General features: G+C 37.1%; 1 protein-coding gene across 1 annotated transcript in view; it reads left to right on the plus strand.

Annotated features, from left to right (window-relative positions):
- The window catches only part of LOC104559034 (neuronal acetylcholine receptor subunit alpha-7), a 42,146-nt gene that overhangs the window by 14,286 nt on the left and 5,689 nt on the right, over positions 1-22,171 (plus strand). The window contains exons 3-8 of the mRNA XM_061999591.1: positions 8,675-8,719; positions 13,355-13,464; positions 18,829-18,908; positions 20,083-20,250; positions 20,551-20,745; positions 21,782-21,868. Coding sequence (XP_061855575.1) covers positions 8,675-8,719; positions 13,355-13,464; positions 18,829-18,908; positions 20,083-20,250; positions 20,551-20,745; positions 21,782-21,868 — 685 coding nt within the window. The remainder of the gene's footprint in view (positions 1-8,674; positions 8,720-13,354; positions 13,465-18,828; positions 18,909-20,082; positions 20,251-20,550; positions 20,746-21,781; positions 21,869-22,171) is intronic.

Genomic DNA, 22,171 nt, shown 5'->3' on the forward strand with positions numbered 1-22,171 from the left:
ACTAATTCAGGGTTCAATCCTCTCACTGATAGTCTGCCGCGGAATACAATGGAATCAACAATTATTTGTAAATAAAGCAACAGAACACATTTATTACTTTGCATACTTGAAATAAATGTAAGTGCACTTTAAGCTCTATAGTTAATAACTGAGCTGAGTAAAACTTATAGTCAATCATGAGAATTCATAACTTGAAGAAATGCTCTGCAAAAGAATGGTTTTTTTTACACCAGATATGCTGAAGTATGTTATTAGCTATGCTGTACTCTGCTCATTTCATACACCCGATCCTTGCCTATCTTTGCAAAGATGAATGTGTTCAAATCTAAATACAATCTCTTGTTAACAGTGATGTACTGAAAAAAAAATGAAAAAGACTGCTGTTACAATTATGTCCCCATGGTAACAGAAGTAGTACATCATGAGGCTCTTACACATATTTATAATCTCTGCTTCTTTTCCATAAAACTCAGTAAAAATTCACATCAAGCCCCCTGCCAGGACAAAGGCCTATTGCAGTAAATGGCAAGAATGACTGTCAGACTTTATCAGACTACATATGGAACAGAAACACATTTCCATCTCATAAGGAGACTTCTTGCACAGATGTCCTGCCCAGAGGTAAGATGGCTCTTCTGTGCCCTTCAGCAGCTTTTCTGCTGGGTAAGACTTGCATTCATCTGGGAAGACCTATATACATTTTGAGCAAATTCCACTTTTAAAGCAATATGAAGAAGTTGGGTAGAGAGTAAATGCTTCTTTCAAGACCATGTAAACTAGTTGGTGTGGAGAAGCCACCGGAGTTTTTCAGACTTGCAAAATGGAGAACACATGGCACCATTAAAAAAAAAACCAAACATAAAATAAACCCCAGAATTTCACCTGAACAAAGTTAAGTTGATTCCTCATATTACACTACAAACTCAACTTTAACCCAGGTGAAATTCAGATTACATAGTCTGTTATATTCAGGTTTACTTCTTCACTGTTTTCCTCCTTGTGCACCTGAACAGTGCACGGGACAGGTGAGCTTCAGGCTTCAATACCTATGCAAAATATACACCTAAAAATCCTCTTTGTTGGTTTTTTTTTTTTTTGCCTTACACATAGGTCAAGCTCTACAGTCACTAAGTCTGAGTTGTAACTGTGGGTAAACTCACAGCAAACCTTGTATTAAATACATGCTGGCTCAAGTTAAACACAGACGAGAACTAGTCTAGTGTTCAGGGCATCTTTCCACCACTCAGACCAGGAGATTTCCTTTTCTCCTCTCCCATTCTCTTCCTCCCATCTGCTGGATGCTGTTTCATAGCAGTGCTGCCCAGTGACTTCAGATCATGCTACTGCAAGTCTCCACTGCATGAAACCAGGAGCTCACCATAATGAGCTTCACCCCAGCTAAAGCCTGTGCCTCTGCATACTTTATCCCAGGACCCTTCTGCACCCAGCAGTAGATGCTTGTTTCCATTTGTGGTAACACTGCATTATTTCTGCTCTGTTCCTCAGCCTGTCTCTTCTGCTTGTCCTTGTTACTACATGCAAACATCTGGAACTGATGTCAGCAGATGTGGCAGTTTAAGCTGCTACACGTTGAGCTGTATAACTGTGTACAAAGAATGCACTGCTAAGGGTATTTACAGCAGTGCTGAAATCTGTAATGCTACATAATAGTTTTGTAGCAGTACTGTAAAGTATTAATTTTGCACTGTTGCTTTGTTATTTCTAGCTAGGCACCATTGTCCTTGTGTTTAATTTCCTGAAAATAATGTGCTTGTAGGTTAGAAGGAAGATTACAAAGTCATTTAAAAAAAAAAAAGTTGATTTTCTACTCATTTATTCACATTTATAATAATTCAGTAAAGAACCCCCAAAAACAGTAAGTAGTCTGAACAATTTTACACGTTCCTGATGGAAGGGATATGCTTACAAACAGGAAAATGCTCTATAAATACTATTCCACAACTGAAGTAATGAAGAAAATGGCATTAAACATTTATTTTTAGGCTAGCCTGGATGTCTGCATTTTAAAGGAAGATTGCATAAGCAAACACTGCTTTGAAAGAAATTTTTGTTACAGTGAACATTACACCCTGATTAAGGAAACATTTATGAAGATAGGTCATATTTTGAAGATGAGAAGCTGCACAGAATTGAAGTAATAGCAAAACAAGGTCGTGGCTGTCACAGAGCACTGTCTGCTAAAGAGAGGTAGCTCAAGCTGGAATGTTTGGTTTATCCAGCAGTATTACTAGTAAGTGTGGCCCACAACTTAATTTGTACAAGAAATGGTTCCAGTCAACATGGCCAGACAGAGGAATCACTGAATGTAGGTCATGGTTCTAAACCAAAACCAGAACAATAAATAAGCAGAATGAGTGTGCGGTGTCAGACCTTAACCCCACCTGTCTCATGCCAGCAACTTCACTGGATTAACAGTGGCTCTCTCCTACAAATATTTATAAATGTGTTTATAAAATCGAGCCAATGTATGTAGTCATTAGCCCAAACACTTTGCATGGATGATTCAGCTCTTTTACAAATACTCTTCAGCTGCATTTTCTTTTTTGGCTGTATATTCTGACATAGGTTTTTGTTCAGCTCTGTTGCACCATTCACAGGATGTGAAGAGGCTGATTTTTTAATGCAAATAGCAAACAGAGGAACTGTCACTGCACCTGGGACTGATGCTGCCACTCTGTCCTTCAAGATTATGGAAAGTGCTTAGGACAGCGGGTTGTGTTGGGAATATGCCAAAGATTTGCCCTTCATTGTTCCTGGCTAGAGATTTACGAGACTTCAATAAACTTTACTCACTGTATCACAAATTAAAGTGGGTGCTGTGCAAGTGTGAGGAGGGATCTCCCTACAGAGAAACTCTATTTGTTTCCAATATAACTCTTAAGTATTTTAGTTAGTCCCAGAATAGCCATTTATTGCCTTGCTTCTCTTTGAATTTACAGTCCAAAGTCAATCTTTTTAAAAAATAAAAATGGATAGTGGCAGCAATCTGTGGCAGTCTGTGTTATCTCCAGCAACAAAACTCTGCTTTCCCATCAGGAGCAATTCTACAGAGCAGTTCTCTGTTTCAGAGACCTTCAGGATGTTGAGAGCGATTCATATACCATCCATCACAAATCTAAAAAGCCTAAGAGCTAAACAGAAAATAAATTTTCTTTTCAAATTTCACTTTTATTAACCACTCACATTTTGGTTTGCCTTAAGATTTTAATTCTTCAACTAAAAAGAAAGCCAGAAGAAATTAAATCAACGATCAAGAAGAACACAAAGTAAGGAAGACATTATCAGTCTTAAGTTCAGAGATTTAACTGCAAAACTCATCTTAATGGTGCAGGAGATATTTAGCTAAATCCCAACCACAGCTGCAATATTTTATCCCTAAAAGTCTGAAAAACCTAGTGAGAGCCTGAGTTGGAAGGTGAGAAAGTCACAGAGTCAGATATCATCCTAGCAGTGAAAGTGCCTCAGGGCTGAATTTGGCTTTGAAGTGGAATGTGGAAGAGAAGAAAGGGGGATGCCCTAAATGTCTTCAGCTTTCACTAAGGTCACTAGCAGCATAGAATGGCTGAGTATAAAATAATGAAGAGCAGCCTTCCAGAGGTTTTTAGCAACAACAGAATAGAGGCAAATTAGCAGCTGATGTAAAGGGAGCTGGCCTAAGGCAAGCACAGGCCAAAGGCCAAGTCATGAAGATTTGGCACACCATGCTGACTAGGCTATGTAGTAAGACATATTCTATTAAACTCTGTTTAAACAGTTTGCAACAGTAATTTTGATGGAGTGTTGCTTCACAGCTGTACCGTCACAAGATTAAGTTAGAGATGTCATAGCTCTGGTGGCAAAAGTCAGAACACCCAATTACAGATGTGTCTTTAAGTTTGCAGTGGTCTCAATAAAAATGCAGTGAAACAGTGAAAATTTGTCTTTTCCACTTCTGACTTTTTATTGAATCATTTTGCACTCTTTATATCTATTTTCAAGAAGTCAGAAACATTCTGTGGCCTGATCCTGGTGCTGAGCCTTACATTCGGGATCGTGAAATATTATTATTTATGCATTGGTAATGCCTGTTTATACAACATTTTCAATTTCAATTATAATTGGAAATATGCGCTGTTAGATGACTACTGAAAAAATGGAGGGTAATTGCACTAACTTCTTTTTGTGATAAAAGAGGAGGCAGGTGGGAAAGAGACATCAGGAGTTCAAATCTCTTATTCAAATCTCTTTCAGCTCACAAATCCTGTACACTGCCTTTTTCTTCATCTTTATGTTGCCTAAAACCCTATTTAACATTGTGAGCTCCCCATGTAGCTTTTTGTTTCTGTATAAAAACTGCAAACATTTCTTAATTCCATCAAAATTTGAAATTAATTAATCTTGCCTTTTGGCAGGTGCAACGTAGGTGACACCTTAGGTCTCAGGGGTAATGAATGTGCAGCCTGACTCTACCCTCTGCTACATTCTTTAAGGTCACGATTTGCTGCAGCTACAGCCTCCACCTGTGGAATAGTTCTTGGCAAGCAGCTGCAGTTTTCGTTTCAGTGTTCATTAGACTGGTTTTTTAAGTAACTGATTTTTACCCTCACCCCTGAAAGTAAAATTCAGTTTTGGCTTGAGTTGCCTTTAATACAAAATTCTATCATCAGTCTTGGCATATGATGAGAGGATAATTGCAACAGTCCCATCCCTCATGTTGACTCTATAAATTTTGAGGAGCTCAAATTAGTCTTGTCACTATGGCTGCCTAAAGTATGGAGCTTTCACCAACTGGCCATTTTATGAATACTTAACTCACATTACAGCCCATTCTCTCAGTACTAATCCTATAAGAACTCGGGCTTTTTCACTTACATGAGTTCACTGAAGTCAGTGCATGACCCTTAAAAGGAAGAGGAAAAAAACCTATAAGCTATGTGAAGCAAAAATTAAACACAGCAGGGTTTTAAATGATGTGGGGAAAAAAATGTCATTAATTGCTAGTAATTTGACATTGTGGATCAGAAGATGTTGAGAATGTTTAATGAGCAAATGCTGAGACAATGAGATAAGAGCTAATGAACTGATTAACCTGCTGGTCTCAGTAGGATGACAGTCAAGTAAACAAAAGTGAAAATCTATATAGGGAGTGCCTTACATGTCTCTCACTGTCTGTCAGCCCATTTTTAGCTTCAGACTACAGTTATTAACATCAGTCTTGCTGCAAAGTAGCAATCAGAAACTTAGCATTATTGCTATAACAAGGGATGTCTTAAAAATACAATCTCTTTTATTAAGGTTCATAATAATTGAAGCCCAGTTCAAAGACAGATTACTTTTCCCTGTAATTTAGGTGATATTCAACCATGTGATAATAAAGAATCTGGATTTGTTGTGCAAGAATTACAGCTAATAGATTTCAGTCAGGACATTACTTTATGCAAGTCTTCTGGGAAGTCTGTGTTTCTTGCTCAGTGCTGCATGTCACTGCATGCCAGGCACACAGGCTTATTTTACTTCTTTTCCCCCTTGCTTTTTGCTGTTTTTTCTAGTATGGATGCTAGATGTGCTGACATCCCTTTGAAAGTCATCAGATAATGTTCCTTACAAAGTCCGTAATGTCCAGGCTAATGCGCTTCACAGTACACTGTCAAATTTCCAACTCTTCTTTTACATATTCTGTTGAACACAGGGTAAGGGAGGATCATATGAGAATCTGATATTGTGTTTCCAAAGGTGATCACTCTGAGAGAATGGCTGGAAGAATGGTGACAGTGCAATTCCCTTCAAAAACCTGAAATTATTACCTCTACCTTCAAAAATGAATTGAGGACCATTCACGTTTTCCTGATGTCAGCTACTTTCCCTTCATTAACCATACTGCCATAAAGCAATGTGATAAGCAGTCCAGTAGCAATTTCCCATCTGCCCTCACAGATCGTGACTAGTTATGAATCAAGCAGACTGATGTAGCCTTACACCCACCTTCCACTGCATGAATGAAACCTGACTCTTCATTAGCTGTCCAGTTCTGCGTGAACAGCAACTAACCTAATGTAGCTGGTATGGGAAAAAAACCACACCAACCCAAACTATCTGGTTTCTGGTCTCATTCTCTGACTCATTTTCTCAGCGGGTCAGGATATACTGTGAAGTCTTTTTTCTTTGCTTCTTTGCAGTAGAAGGGGTTTGTAATAGTAGCTGTCTTGCTTTTGCATTCAACACCTTTTCTGTAAGTAAGTGTTTACAAAATATTGCACAGTGACAAAAAATGGCACCTAGATTAAAATGGCACCAGCTAGATTAAAAAGTCTACTGTCCCCCTCTGCTCTGCTAGTTTGAGTGCTCCATGATGGTTCTCCAAGTCGATTCCATGATGTGTGCTCTGTGGTAGTAAAGCTCCTTTCTGGTACTTGTAAAATATTTCACCTGACAAGCCAGTGGGCTCAGGGCTTCAAAATAAATCCCTATGGTATATCATTAGCTTAAGCATCATCAGCACTCCAGCTTTAGAACAGTCTTTTCTACTGAAAAGGGAATTTTTGAAACATCACTAGTCTAAGGCTGGGGCTATTCATGTGTGGAAAGAGATCACACTGGGAATAAAATGTGAGTTTAACTCACGATTTAACCATGCAAGAGTATGTGCCATTTAGCTAATGGTCCTGAAACAAGCTTCCCACAACATAATGCATTCTGAATTGCTCTGCAACTTTGAGTAGCCAGTTATGCCTGTGCAAAACGACACAACTACAGTCTGCCCTGCAGAGAAACGTGGTGCCCTCAGCTTTCCTGGCACATTGTGTTGTAGCAACTAGTCACATTCATCTGGGACAGCACAGAGAGCTTAGAGAAAATACTATCGAACTTGTAGTGATCAGTTGTCATTTGTGGCATCCATATCTGACCTAAAAACGGCTACTATGAATAGAAACATAGGTTTTACATGTCCTTAATTTGCAACCTTTGTCTGTAGACTTTAGTTCATGGTGGTATTAATGATCTCTTAAGGATTGTTTCTTCATTCATGAATTATGTAAACTAATTTTGTTGTCTCTAACACTATAAACAGGTTGTTATGAGAGGCATCAAATTATGTTTGTATGACTAGAGAATAACAGCTACTGTTGCAAATTAGTTACTACTTTGCCTGGCTGACAACTTCAGCAATGCCTTTAGCATGCTAATTCAGCACAGCTTAATAATTTATTCCTGAAACCAAAGGGTAAGGAGACCTGGTTCCCTGGGATGCTATTTAAATGGGATAGTTCACTTGAGTTAGTTTTGAAGAAGTAAGGTTCATGGAGGTGATAAGGGAGAAAATAGAAAGGAAAAGTGCTGGACCACTGGCTGTGGTCTGTGCCTCTTACATTTTTTTTCATATGTCATCTTAAGGTAGGAATGTGCATTTGAGAGCAGACTATTTTCATGCACAAAACCAATCTTTACCTAAACCCGTCTGTTTGTCTGGGTGTTGTACATTTAGTTGTGATTATACAAAACCTAATAACACTGGTATACATTTATTGAGGTTGCTCCTCAAAAGGCTTCACTTGCTTTAAAAATGCCATTATCCCTTGCCACTCTACTTGATTTTGCATGTTGTATAACTTTTTACTATTGTGCTGCTCTAAAATGTCTTCAACTAAAGGTCTCTCAAGACTTTTGTTCAGTCCACACAACAGCAAAAGAATAAAGAATATTGACCTTTAGTAAAGACTATTATAAAAAAAAAAAGGAACCTTTTTTGGGGTACAGAATACGATTAAACCTGGGGGCATTTAGGAACACCATTTAAGTTCCAAAGTGATAGACTGAAGTTCAGAGGTCTAGACATATGAGCAACTTTGATAGTTGCTGCCGTACACGTGACTGAAACTTTCTATGACACTTCCTTAGACTGTAACTGAAGCTTTGACTGGTGCTGGGACAAGGATTGTGCATTCTTTTTAGAGAATATGTAGTACTGTCAGGATATACAGTATATTCCGTTAACTTTACACAATTCAGGGAGAAGCAACTGTACAGAAGTAGTCACCAAAATTTTCCTGTGTCTAAGTGAAGAACTAAACTTTTTAATTGCAGCATTAAAATACCTATTGTGTCACTTGAGCTTACATCAAACAGTCACAGGAGGCAAGGGAGAAAGCCTTCAAATTTGGAACTGTTCCAGCAGAATAATGACAAGAGCTTTCTGGTGAAATTGACACACTACTTTTTGTATAGTTCCCCACTGGCATTAGTGGTGCTACTTGCCTGTTAAGAAGTTACTCAATTTGGCCTCCACATACAGTATCTGAGCCTAGTCATACTTTTTTTGTTCAATATTTTTTGTATTATCGGTGTATGTCTGGTGTATAAGGTTAATTACTGAGAGGGTTGCTCTTAACAAAGGTGAAATAGGCAACCACTACTGTAATCTGCTTTGCCTTTTGAGGTACTTTGTTAAGGAGCTTCAGGGAAGAGTCTGGCAGAAGGATACCCTCCAGAAACAATTTGATTGACTGTGGTAATATATGTTAAAAAGTACCTGTGAAAAATTCTGTTGCAATACGATTCCCTTTGCTTTGAAAGGTATGTTAGCACGGCTGGCTATTTCATAATAGTGAAATATATTTGCTGATGTTGTTTTATCTGTATGGCACTAAGCTGTAGTTTATTTTTTCTTCTTTGCCAGGATGAAAAAAATCAAGTATTAACAACAAACATCTGGCTACAAATGGTAAGTTTTGAAACAAAGCATGGGGTTTTTTTCCCCTTTGGTCTTTGTGAGGCATTTGAATTTTAGGAAAATTTAAATCTTATGTTCTATTCTATATCTTGCTATATAGTGGATGGAAAGATGAATGGAAAAACTGGAAGGCTGAGATTTAGATATTGATGTTTTAGGTATTTCTGACAACTTTGAGAAATTTGAGTCCCTATATCTAAGTAAGTTACTAATTCATTGCAGTTGATTTTGTCATGCTGAACTCTTTATCATCATAAGATAATGGTGTCCCAAAAAGTCCAAGGTATAGTAACTGTAGGTGCAAGTACCTCATCACTCATTTCAACAAATTTATTATATTGTGGTAAGTCATTTGATTGTGAAAGAGAATTATATGTTCAAGAAATGAATTTCATCTGTCATAATTGTCCTGATCAGCATTGTGAAAATTGTCAGGTGGTCCTTCTGATTCAGTGGAAAAATTCTTCCAAAGGGCATCATTATCTCCTGAGAGGTGCTGCCACTGTCCTAACTGAATTTCTTTGCAACCCTGCTTGTTTTGCTTTCCATCTCCTTAAGAAACTGCAAGAACATTTTTATTAAAATGGCCATACTGTTCCCATATTGTTCAAAATGTTATTTAAACTTAGGTTGTCATCAGAAGTTAACTGTGAACATGAGAGGCTTTGTATGTTACTTCTCTAAATTCTATCTCTCCATTACACGACTAAAAAGGGTATCGGAACATCAGTTTCTTAATGTTCAGCTAGGAGTAGGACACTTTTTCCTGGTTTCCCAGTTTGTTTTGCCAAAATGGGGTGTTTATTTTTTCAAACAGCAGCTTTACTTTGCCTTTTATTGCAATGTTTAGTTGCTATAGTTGTCACAGAATTTCACATCCTCTCTTATTACTTAACCATACAAATTGCCACAACTAGATACCATAGCAGAGAACTTTGCCCCCGTTAACTCATGGCTGGTATTTCTGGGCAGGAGTGAGTTTCACTCACTGTTAAATAAATGGATCAGAGAATGGAATATTCAAGAACTTTCTGAAAGTATTTTGAATTTTTTTCTCTGAAAGATTAATTAGCTAGAGTGGCTCCCAAGCAAAGGAGCCTACACAGATTACTCTGATTTAACTCTTTATTCTGTTGCATTAGTTTAAATTAAGACTTAGAATTGACAAGATGCTTCTTACCATGCTGTGGGCAATTAATACATGCACAAAACAGTTGTACCATAACTTCCTGCTTTACAAAGATAGAGTGATAAGAGGAGCTTTCTCCCAATATGTGTAGCAGCCGAGATGAGAATTTGCCATTAGTTGAATTCCTATATGTATTACAGAAACAGAACTGTTTGGGTTAAATGTTTACAGAGGATAATCATACTGCTTCCATGGGAACTTTACACCTTTCAGATTCTTTAACCAGTTTGTTCAGTTAAAATGTAAGATTTTTTTCTCTTATTCTAATGTTTTTATAAAGCACCTCTCTTTCCCTGTGGTAGGCCTGAGGAAACACTTAGGAAAGACTATTTTGATGACCTAGCATGGCTATTCCATTTATTCACAAAGAAAAGCTGACATGGAAGAAGCACTCAGCTCATGTTGTATTACAGGCTTGTTGTATAGTAAGCTTAAAACTGCCAAATATTATATGTTTTTGGCTTTGAGCTATGGTGACAACAGTTGCTATGATTTCTTACCAGGAAAACAGATGACAATTCATACTCAGGAAGATATCACTTATTTTCCTTCTCTTTTATCCCACAGCATCTTTATCCTTTTTTGATATGGTTTTGATTTTTTTTTTCCCCTAAGGAAATTCCCGGTTCTTTTAAATATTCTGTATTTCTTTTCGTTTATTCACCTTAGCACATACTGTATGTGAAGCATGTTAAGACTGCACAGGGCAGATCACTTGATTACTACAAAAAATGTAGCTACCATGCATGGCCTATGTATACAGTAAAAAAGAGAAGAGATGTGTATTAACTCTTTATGACTGTCATACTAGAAAAATTCAAAACATATGCCATTTAATTACACTAAATGGACTGAAATAAGTTTTTCCCTGAATTTCCCTCTCCACTCCTTTTCTTGATGTGTATGTATGTATGTATAAGCAGCAATGCATCTTATATAAATTTTCTGTAATCATCACTGAAATACTTAAATACAAAAAATAACCTGGGAGAAACAGGAATATAAATCTAGTATTTATAACATGCACACTCTATGATCCTGACCCCTGTCTCCATGGCAATAGTGTTCAGTATCAAAAGCTTAAACTTGACCTAACAGCAGGGGCTTTGCCTAGTGACACAGATTAATACTAAACCAAGTACCCTGAGCTGTTTGCTGTTTTAAAGCATATCAAATGTGCTTCAGATGCAGTGTAGCTTGTAGCTCTAAAGTTGAAGCAAAATGAGAGACCTGCATGGGTAAGCACTTCGTACACGTAGCTAAACAGAGTAGCCTGCTTAAATTACCTCTAATACAGGCTTTATTGTTAAGTTTTCTATCATCCTTTGGACTGTTGTCACATCGTTCTGTGTCACTCTGTGCTAAGTGTATTGGCCATGATAACTACTAAAAGAAGTTACAATAAGAAATTATTGGATGTATTGATCGGTTCAGATGGAAATGGAGAGCCTGCCACATGCAACCAAGCCAATGGCAGCAACTGCCTGTATCCTGCCAGCCCAGCCCAGAAACCACTACTCAGAAAGGGACCTGTTCTATCAGCTGCTGAAAATGAGTCACCTAAAGCCAAGATAAAAGATCCCACAGGTTTAAATGCCTCAAACCCACATATCTTATTTGTTTAAATTGCTGGACTTTGTTAAAAATAGAGGTATCACAAAGATCTCAGTATTTCTACATTCCACAAAAAGATAAAGTGGAAAAAAATAACAGTGACATTTATCTTTCAGGAAGTTCATGTAAAACAATTTACTGTAAAAATGGATGTAAAATTTCTGAAAAAAAAATGAACAGCAGTTGATCATTTTATAGAAACTGTGTACAGATAAGGGTGAGCAATACATGTAGTTTAGAGAGCTGTGAATGGAGTAGGCAGTGAAAAGAAAAAAACTGTCCAATCGGATATTCTGATTTAAGATTTCAGCAAAAGACTATTCTCTGTAAAGCATGAGCAAATAGCAATGCACAACTCTGATCATTTTGCAGGTGACAAGGTGCTACAAAATTCTTTGTAAAAAATGATAAATAAGGAAGCACAGGCCAAGAAACTGTATGGTAAAAGCTTTAGAAACTATGTCTGATGAATGCTATTAGATGTGTTGCATTAAAACCATCATTTACAAATACCATTCTAGAGGTGTGAGAATGAATTTGAATACTTGCAGCATGAGACTTGTTTTGTGTATCAAACTGCAAATTGCCTGTGACAGTAATGCAAGGAATTATAGAGAACGCCTTGATGTGAATACCCTATGACAATGATCAACTACCTTCATACCACCATCAGAATTTTCTTCTTAAAGTCTGTCAAAGATTTTGAGGAGGGCCACTAGGCTGCTGAAGTGCTAAGTATGGTACATTTACTCATGCACTACAAAGTTTACATTTTTAAACGTAAGGTTAAGGGATGCTGACAGCTATGTGAAGTTAATGTCAATAACATAATATGGTGACAGAGAGGCACAATATAATGAAGCATCAACATTAAAAGAAAAACTACATTTTGTGAAACAAAATGAACTTTATTTCTGAATTCTACTTTTTGAACACAACAGTAATCATCCTTGTAACCTGACAAGTCATCTGCTTAGCAAGGGGTGAAGTGCAATCTCAGTTTCAGGAAGATACAGTAGCTTGTGCTAGTGTTTCTCAGGAGACCAGCTTGCTAGGCCTGCGATGATATTCAGTTTAGGGCAGTGCTTTTGTTTATGTCTGTGCACAACCATATGCTTCAGTGACAGCATCTGGGGCTTAGCAATGCTAAACACCAATCAAACCCCTGTTGGTTTGACTGTGAGAGGCTCCCTGCCCATACTGGCAGCCAAGGATGGTTGGAAGAAGCAGGGCTAGCCCCCAGGGCAGATGTCTCCAGTGCAGTAAGTGGCAGCCAGGGAGGAAGCCTGTTGGGACTGTGCAGTGCTGCTATGCACCTGCCTCAAAGGTTGCCTGACTTCAAGCCACAGGAGCTGCTAAGGCCTCCTAGGCTAGTATTAACCCTTCTGCCATTTCATTTCTTTTCCCTGTCAGCAGTGACTGTTGGCTGCTCTATGTCATATCTATAATCAAGTTACTACCACCTGAGACTTTCCAACAACAGAAACAGAGTTGTCTGTGAAAATAAACATGACTGAAGTCAATGTATAAAATGTAAAAGAAAATTTGTTCTGTCCCAAATTGGCACCTGAGAGAGCATGAACACAAGCACCCCAAATCTTCATTTATAAGGTGTTATGTGCACTGCAGTGTGAATTGAAAATAGGATTTTCATGCTTTCCTTTTAGCTCTAATTCACCCTTTCCAAGCATTTCACTGCTGGAAGCTAGACGGTATCTCTTTAACAAGAGAGCACCTGTTGTTTCAGGCTATCCAGTCCCTAGAGAACTACAGTAAAGCAGTGGATGAGATGACCTTATTTACTTGTTGTGTGTATGTCTTAGTACTGGACAGATCATTATCTACAGTGGAATGTGTCTGAATACCCAGGAGTGAAGAATGTCCGTTTTCCTGATGGACTGATTTGGAAGCCAGATATTCTTCTCTATAACAGGTAAACACATTTGGTTTTTTTTTAAGTGGGGAAGGAGCAAAGATCATAGACTTACAAAATCTCAGAATAGCCCAGGTAGAAAGGGATCTCAGAAGATCAACTGGTCTAATCTTTTGTGGGAAAGGCAGCTTAGATGAGATTATCTAGCACCCTGTCCATCTGCAAAGGTAAGGGAAGGCACATGAGAATCATCCCATCAAAATGCCCAGGTTTTGAAATATTTTCCAAAACATTTCAGGTTTTTAGAATTCTGGAAAATTACCAGTCTCCTCTTTACACGATAGAAGGTAATATTTGTAAATACTTCATAAACAGCATCTTCGCTACCATCAGTTCTAGTTGGTTTTTGTGAGGTTATTAGAAAACTAAGCTTTTCTGACCATGTTTAATAGTACAGATAGTGATAATTTTCTCTTAAAGTTTACTGATGAATTAAAATATGACTTTTGACTGTTTATCTAGTTTTAGTTTGGGTTTCACTAGAGGCAGGATAGGCATTTGCCAGTAACTATGTCTGCATTTTCCCATGTCCAGTTTTGGAGTCCTTCTTTGTTCCTGGTATAAAAAACAGCTAGAGTATTTGGTGTTCTCCCTTTCAAACTATTTGTTCTGAGTTGGGCTTATTTCAGAGACAGACAGATTGCCATCAATCCACTGCAGAACCTTTGGCTGACATTGAGAGGTTCTTTGGCTGCACTACTGTATCGTAGTTCCCATTGTAGTTAAAAAAGATATGACATAGAGAGCTTGCCTGCACTTTAACAACTTGCCTTTTTCTGCAGTCGTTGTGGGCCTTTGTGCTGTTCCCTAGGTACTGAAAAGTCCTTACCATCTGCCTTGTACATGTTGCACTGCCTCTTTTGTGGTAGACAGGGTACATTGCAAATTTTTTGTCTGTGCAGATGACATGAAACTTTTGTCTTCCTGATGGCTTTTTTCCTCCATTTCTGTGCCGTATGTCTCCTAAGAAGACAACCCTGCTGTGTTTATCAGTCTGATTCCCTCTCTCCAATTCAGGAGCTGCATTTTCTTGCCACAACACCTAAAGAATGGCTGAACTTAATATGTCAGCTGCAGTTATGTTCCTTTTTGCCATCTGATGATCACTTTTATGATCAATGTCACTGTCACAGGTGTTACTGAATGGCAATAATGTGATAACAGCAGCCAGTGACAGCATTTATCAGCCACTTGAGTACTTCTCTCTAGGGTGTACATTACTGCTTTGTTTAAAGCATGTTTTAGTGCTTCTTTCAAAGGTGCAATTAATACTAAATGATTTGAGGTCATCTCTGCTAGAGTTCACCATACAGAAACTGCCTGTCAAGACTACTTCTTGTTTCTGGTTTAAGCATGGCAATTAGCTCTTCAGCTGTCCATACACTGGCCTAAAAAACCTTTCAGATGCTCTATACACAAAATGGAGCAGCATGAGACCTGGACAGGTATTTTTGCAACATTAATCTTGCTTCATGTATTTTTCAATACAAATTTGTTCTCTTGAGCATTTTTTTCTAGCTGCCTTGATTCCATAAATGACACCATTCTTGGGAGAATCCAACAAATCACGCATTCATTTCTATTCTCCTGCTGCATAACACACTGTGTATGCCATAAAATTGGTACTCTACAGCAGCAGTTTAGAGGTTTCCAAAAGAATTAATTATGACAATATTCTTCCTCACATATGTCACATACCTGAGAGAGGCTTTCAGTGTGTCTGAGGATTTATGTTTCAAAATTTAAGTATGTAAATCCAAAATGAAAGGGTAATTATTTTGGAAATTAGTATCATTATTACATACATGCTAGCTGTAGCTGAAGTATGTTATAGAATGAGGGAGGTACAATTACCTAAAACAATTACCTAAAAAAATTAAAAGACTAGTTTTCTGTTAATACAGGCTCCTGAATCTTGGGATTGTCAACTATGGCATGGTCATGAACCAATTATTCTACTGTGTTTCTATTTCTAACACATATTTAATCCAAAATCTTATTCAGAGAGAAAAGCTATTTCAAGCAAATTCTTATTCCTGTATAAATTGCATTGGGAATATGACAATGTTCTCTCATAGTGACATGGCATTTTGAGACAGATGCTTTCAATTTTTCCACACTTCTCTATGGACATATATCTGCAGTTACAAAGAAACTAATGAACTATAAATTCACTTTTCATTTTAATGAATGCATGTTCCATTATGTCTTGAGTCCTTATGCATCTTGCTGCAGACTGGTACAGGGAAACTTGTAGCAGCTGTATGAAATTTGTCAGCCAGTCGATTTTGAAGAGAGCAGAGCCAACTCGTGTGTAGTTTTTCTGAGGGAAGGAAATCTTGGCCTATGTACAATTTCTAGTGTTGTGTGTGGTTCTCTTCCACTTTGTTAATTCTGCTAGACTTATTAAAAGTGATAATTTCTGGTGATATTTTCCAAATGACCACATTCAGTATTTCATGGAATAACAAAAATAAGTCATGGTCACTTTTACAGTTTTGTAAACCTGAGATTCTCCATATAGATCCTAGTGGGATTATATCTACTAGGTACAGCTTTGTTATCTCAATGTTCTGCAGTGGGTATGTGCTTTCAAGTGGCTAGAGCCTAAAGCAAAGGCTTAGTTACTTGATGCATTCCCAACTGAAGCACTTCATTTCCAAAAACAAAAGCATAGTGTAGAAACACACATTTGATCCTTTTTCAGAAAAAAATAATTTCATATTTGAGCCTGAATGCCTCTTGATATTCTTTTAAGAATTTTTAGTAATATTTTAAGAATGTGTCTTATGAAAGGCAAAGTCATATGGCAATGAAACCTAGGTTCCTTCATCACTTGTGTCCCTTCAAACATTTTATTTTTACCAATTACCAGAAAGAGAAGAAAGGTCTTAGGAGCAACCCTGTAGTGCTTCACTGCCCTGCACTCAAAGGGAAGAGAACAGAACCTTGCCTCAGAGGCTAAGAATTTTATTTTTAGTCATTAATTTCCACTTTACAAATAGTTTATGTGGCATGGATAATTTTACATTTTGACCACTTGTTTGTGTTCCAAGGCAAAGCAATTACTTCACTATGTCTAATACAGAAACCTGTTGCAGGATTTTCAGTCTGATTTTCGAAGGAAACAAGGTTTAACACTATGTGTGTATGTGCACACCTGTGTCAATATACGTGTTTGTCTGTGATCTTTCTTCCTGCCCCTTCCCCAAATATCCTATTCATCCATTTCTGGCAAATTTAGCAGTGCAATCAGTAGAGATCTTAGCAGTAGCGGTTTCTTGCAAATGTCATGAAAACAAATAGCCAAGATCAGGAGTGAGAATAATTAGTGCTCAGACTGGAAGAGAAGCTGCAACACGATCTCAGTGAATCCAGTCATGAGCTGTGAAGCTGAAGGAGCGGCCTACATTAGTTCAACTGCCTTAGAATTTCATTTCCTTTCCCCCTAAAATGCTAGAAACAGTTAATGCCACATACACAATATTTAGACTTTTCTACTTGCCTTCAGAGTTCAAATTAAACAGTTGCGAAGATCTTCAAGACCATGAGCCTTCTGCTCACCACAAGAAATAAGTGTAACTCCAGACGGGCAAGTAATTATTTGGATTTAGTTTCTTCTTGTCTGAGTGTTTCACAAACCAGTCCAGATATTTTGAAAATGTAATTTCTTTGAATACATGAGGGGAAAATAAAATGCAAAGTAACAATGACTAAAATCATGATTATTTTAGCTTCTGAGATACTAAATTTACATCAGAATGAATCGAATATTGAAGTAATCTTTTACAAAAATAATATTTTAATAAAGGTTTTCCTGCTGGAAAGATTTATCATTTATTATACTTTATTTTCTGCTAGAATTAAGAATATTTCACTTTCTCCCTAGCTCAGATTCTTACTATATTTTTTTCTCATGATGTTTTAGAAGGTGATCAGAAAAGTATGAGATATTAAACCACTAATAGGCAAAGAGACAACTGATACTTATGTTCAAATTAACCTAGAGACAACACAAGTTTTTAGAGTGATGAAAGCATAAGAGTGCCAGATCCTGAAGCTCATGCAGCCTTCTCTGCCCCAGAACAGCTGGCACTGTATTTGCCTTGCATTTCAACCCATCCCCACAAGCTGACTAGAAATTACGAACAATACAACAACGTACAGAAGCCTACGTCTCATTTTCCTTGTCCTTCAGCACAAAGGAAAGCCCAAGAAAGAAGCCTCTGTCTATAATCAGGGCCAACAGCCATCAGACGTGAACTCAACACAGCAATTCCTGAAATAATTTTGAGATGCATAGATCATTCACTGCGAGGACCTTCCCAGTATATTCTGTGCAGTTTAATCTAGGCTCCAATTTCAATAACTATGACAATTTCTCCAATACCTAGGTCCCAACTTTAAAAGGATGTATAGATGAGAATCTGTAATACTCTACCACAAAAACCTGCAGTAGTAAATAAGAACTGTGAAATAGAGCACAATACTCTATGAGTATATATCCATTGCAACGCTAAAGAATCTAAACATATTTCAAAGAGTGACTTAAGACAACAAACTTACTAAACTTTTCATGGGAAACAGTCTTTATTTCGTCATCCAAATATCTGAAAATAGGATGTTTCCCATCTGCAAGTTCTGAAAATTTTAATGCCTAGTAAATTCCTGGGTCATAAAGTGTCAGATGTAGTTGAGAGATTCTTTGGCAGTAACTGTCAATTCATAATTTCAAGCAATCTCCAGTGACATTCTGATTATTTTCTAAAGATGTGTAGGAATGATACAACAGGTCAGTCCTGGCCAGCACCATCACACTGACATCTTCAGTAGGGTTTGTTGTGTTTTTGCTTTTTTTTTTTTGATTAAGCCAGTTTGTGGGTTCTGAAGTAGATATATGAAAGCTGGAGCTGCATTAAACGGCCTTTTATATGACAGGTATTAATAAAGTTAGCTATACAAAGGTGTAGGATGAGACACTGGAGTATCCATCTCCTCAGTATTCATTAGGTGCTGTTCATGTAGGCAGCAAGAGAACAGATTTCCCTATACAGTTACTTCAGCAGTTTTTCAAAAGTACTTACTTTCCCAATGGAAATCAATAGAGCCAAGGCACTATAATGAATTTAGTGGGATAGGTGAGTAGCAAAAGTGAAGTGTCTTACCTACAGTTGCAGTAGTTAAGTCAGGAATAAATCCAACAGTATCAGGCCAGTTACTCTGAAGCCACAGAAAGCTGATGACAAGAGAGAAGCTGCCAAGCTTTGGGGGAGAAAGAATCCTTTTATGAAGAACAGATTCATCTCAGATATTTCTCAGCCAGTCAAAGAGCACATAACCCATTTTGCTTCTTCCCTATTCTAGTGCTGATGAAAGATTTGATGCTACATTTCACACTAATGTTTTAGTCAATTCTTCAGGACACTGCCAATATCTGCCACCAGGTAGGCTGTTTTCATGTCATAAATTTTGATAACTCAGACTACTTATGTATGGTGTGGTTTCAAACTTGACATCAGTTCTCTGGTGTTTTATTTATCTAGCTAGCATCATCTGACAGATTTTAAGCCTAGATGCATGATGAATTATGTGGTTAACACTTTAGTATGAAAATCACCATACAAGATACAACTTAAAATGTAATTACATAAATTCTTCTGTTACAATGCACTATTTCAGAAGTGTGTACATCTAAAAGAAGATTAAAAAAAACCCTTTAATATAAAAATATATTGTTTACTAAAGCCATGGTAATGCCTTGTAATAATAATGTATTTCATTAATTTAACTGTTTCTTATATTAGCACATTAATTTACAATATGATGCTTAGTAACATCCTGGATGTATCTTCTATTTGAAAGGATTCACTGTATGCTTTATTACAAAAATATTTAGTCTGAAAGGGAAGTAGTCTAACATTATTTGATACCAGAACTATATCACGGACTCTCTGGATGTATAGCAGTGGTATTGTTTCTGTTCCCAAACTCAATTAGCATAATTCTTTGAATTAACTTTTCCTAGAATCTGAATTTTAGAAACTGCAGCAATAGAGCCAAGTGCTTTCCAGACAAATTAGTTTTTCTCTCCAAGATCCCCAGAGGATCTGATTTAAGATGTTCTATTTGGTGGGCGTTTTTCAATTCAATTCTTGAAGCTGCTAAATGGCAGGGCCTGACTCAACAAGTGAAAAACAAGAAGCTAGCTTTCCTGAATAAATCAAGATCTTGTAAATCTAAGAAGACAGCAAATAGTATTTCAGGATTTCTTATTTTATTCACTAAAGTAAATAGGAGAAAGAGATAGCATATTCTGCTTAATTTCTTTCTGAAACGAAGTCTCTAGAAATCTGAGCTCTTCTCTAAATATTCTCCCACTATGTGCCAAAATAGAAAGATTGTTCAAAAGTGGTTTGTAACATCAACACATTAACGGTGCAGATTTTCCCTTTTCTATGGCTTTTGCTATTTACGTATCAAGACACAACGGATACTAAATATGCTTTACAAGTACAAAATGGAAGGCGCAATGTAGAACAAAGTCTAGTTACAAAAGGTACATGAACTTTTGTGGAATAAGCATTTAAATTAAGTGTTCTTGTTTAAAATCTGATCTAGGAATATTTAAAAGCTCATGCTACATAGATGTGCGCTGGTTTCCATTTGATGTTCAGAAATGTAACCTGAAGTTTGGATCTTGGACTTACGGAGGCTGGTCCCTGGACTTACAAATGCAAGAAGCAGATATATCTGGCTATATTTCAAATGGAGAGTGGGATTTAGTAGGTGAGCTCTTGATTTCTTATTTACACTGTGAACTTGCAGCCTTGTCTCCACTGGTGAAATGATGAAAATCAACATTAAAAATTAGATGACAAAATGACTGCTTGAATTCGGTATCTTTTGTCTGATTTTCCTTTATTATCTGACAAAAAGAACTTAATTGGGAATTAACTTTAAAGAAGTAGTTTTACCCTATAGTACAACTCAGAAACCCACATTTATCCTTTAAAAAAATAATCATTACATAATACACAGTTTATTCACATTAATTTCTGGTTTTTTTTCCTCTTCCCTCCTTCACAGGAGTTCCTGGGAAGAGAACTGAGAGTTTTTATGAGTGTTGTAAAGAACCCTACCCAGATGTAACATTCACAGTAACTATGAGACGTAGGACTCTCTACTACGGACTCAATCTTCTTATTCCTTGTGTTCTGATATCTGCACTTGCTTTGTTAGTTTTTCTGCTTCCAGCAGACTCGGGAGAAAAAATCTCACTAGGTAAATCCTTAATAGACTATATTAAGTATGACCAAACCAAAAGAAGTTGTGCTTTGAAGTTTGTTAAAAGTCTTAGTAGGCAAGGAGGAATATCTTCTGTGCCCTGTTCTGGCTTATAAACTATTTTAACTATTAGATGCTGAAGCTGTGTGATGTTTAACCCTTGCTCTTAGCTTATAGTACACTGAAGTTGTGTAATGGAGAAATTCCAGCCAACCAAGCAGAAGCATGACAATTCCTGACTACCTTCCTTAAGAAGCAGGGTTTCATTTTTCATGTTTATTTACTGAGGAAAAATCTCACGTTCACTAAGTAAAGCTTAAGTTTACAAATATGCATTTGAACACATTTAACATGGAATTCTTCTTAGCAGTTGCTTTAATAGTGAGTTGTATTAAAAGCCTAAGGTGCCTTCTCAGTAAGGTCGATTTTAACTGCTACTATTCTAATTTTTTACAGCAAATTTTAAATAAAGTATTGGTTTGTGATGTCTGTAAAGTCTGATGACTTTAAGTACTCGATCTTTAAAATAGAGGTTAAAAATATAACAAAACTTTTTCCTCATACAAAACTGCAAATGCACTGGCTTGTAGTAAGTGAACATAGCCGCTAAAAGATTAAAAAAAAGTTACAGTAAATTTGTTTTTCGGGAATATTACGCATTACTCCACTTGTACCTTCCATGTCAATCAAGTGCCATATGCTCAAATACTCAAAATCACACTATGTTTCTAAAGCATACAAGAATCAAGAGCGACTCTGATTTACCTCAGCTAATTAGCAAATGGTGATATAAGCTAAACAGTTACCAAAATCTAAAAATACATATGCCCATGCCAGCACTGGTACTAGTTTGGCAGCTCCGCTACCTTGAACTTGAGGTAGTACAAAAAGGTATAGGAACACCACAAATGTGCTGATGTGAGGCTAACGGTATAAATGCATTTTGCAAAGAACGTTTCTTCAGTTTCTGTTTCTTACTGCCTTGTAATTACAAATTACTGATATAATTTTGTACTTCATGCTTCTCTTTTAGGTATAACAGTTTTGTTGTCTCTCACTGTCTTCATGTTACTTGTGGCTGAAATTATGCCAGCAACATCTGATTCCGTGCCCCTGATCGGTAAGTTCAGCTTTTATTCACTTCTATTTCTTGTCAAATGACGTACAGCGACTTTGCATGAAGGCCAACAGTGAGGCGAATGACCACCTGCACCTGAAGTAGAAAAATCTTGACAGTTGATGAGAGGCTCTGGTGGGTGTGAGCCCCTATACAATTTCCATGCTCTCTGCTCTGAACGGAATAGAGGACCTGTATGTTTTTGGAGAAAGTGTAATTTTGTATGAAATAAGTTGTTGTAGTTTCAACACAATTGGCCAGACATCGGGAATACAGAGCTAAATCTTCCCATTGCAATTACTCAAA

This window comes from Colius striatus, chromosome 7, assembly GCF_028858725.1.
Source record: "Colius striatus isolate bColStr4 chromosome 7, bColStr4.1.hap1, whole genome shotgun sequence".
Taxonomy (NCBI): Eukaryota; Metazoa; Chordata; class Aves; order Coliiformes; family Coliidae; genus Colius; species Colius striatus.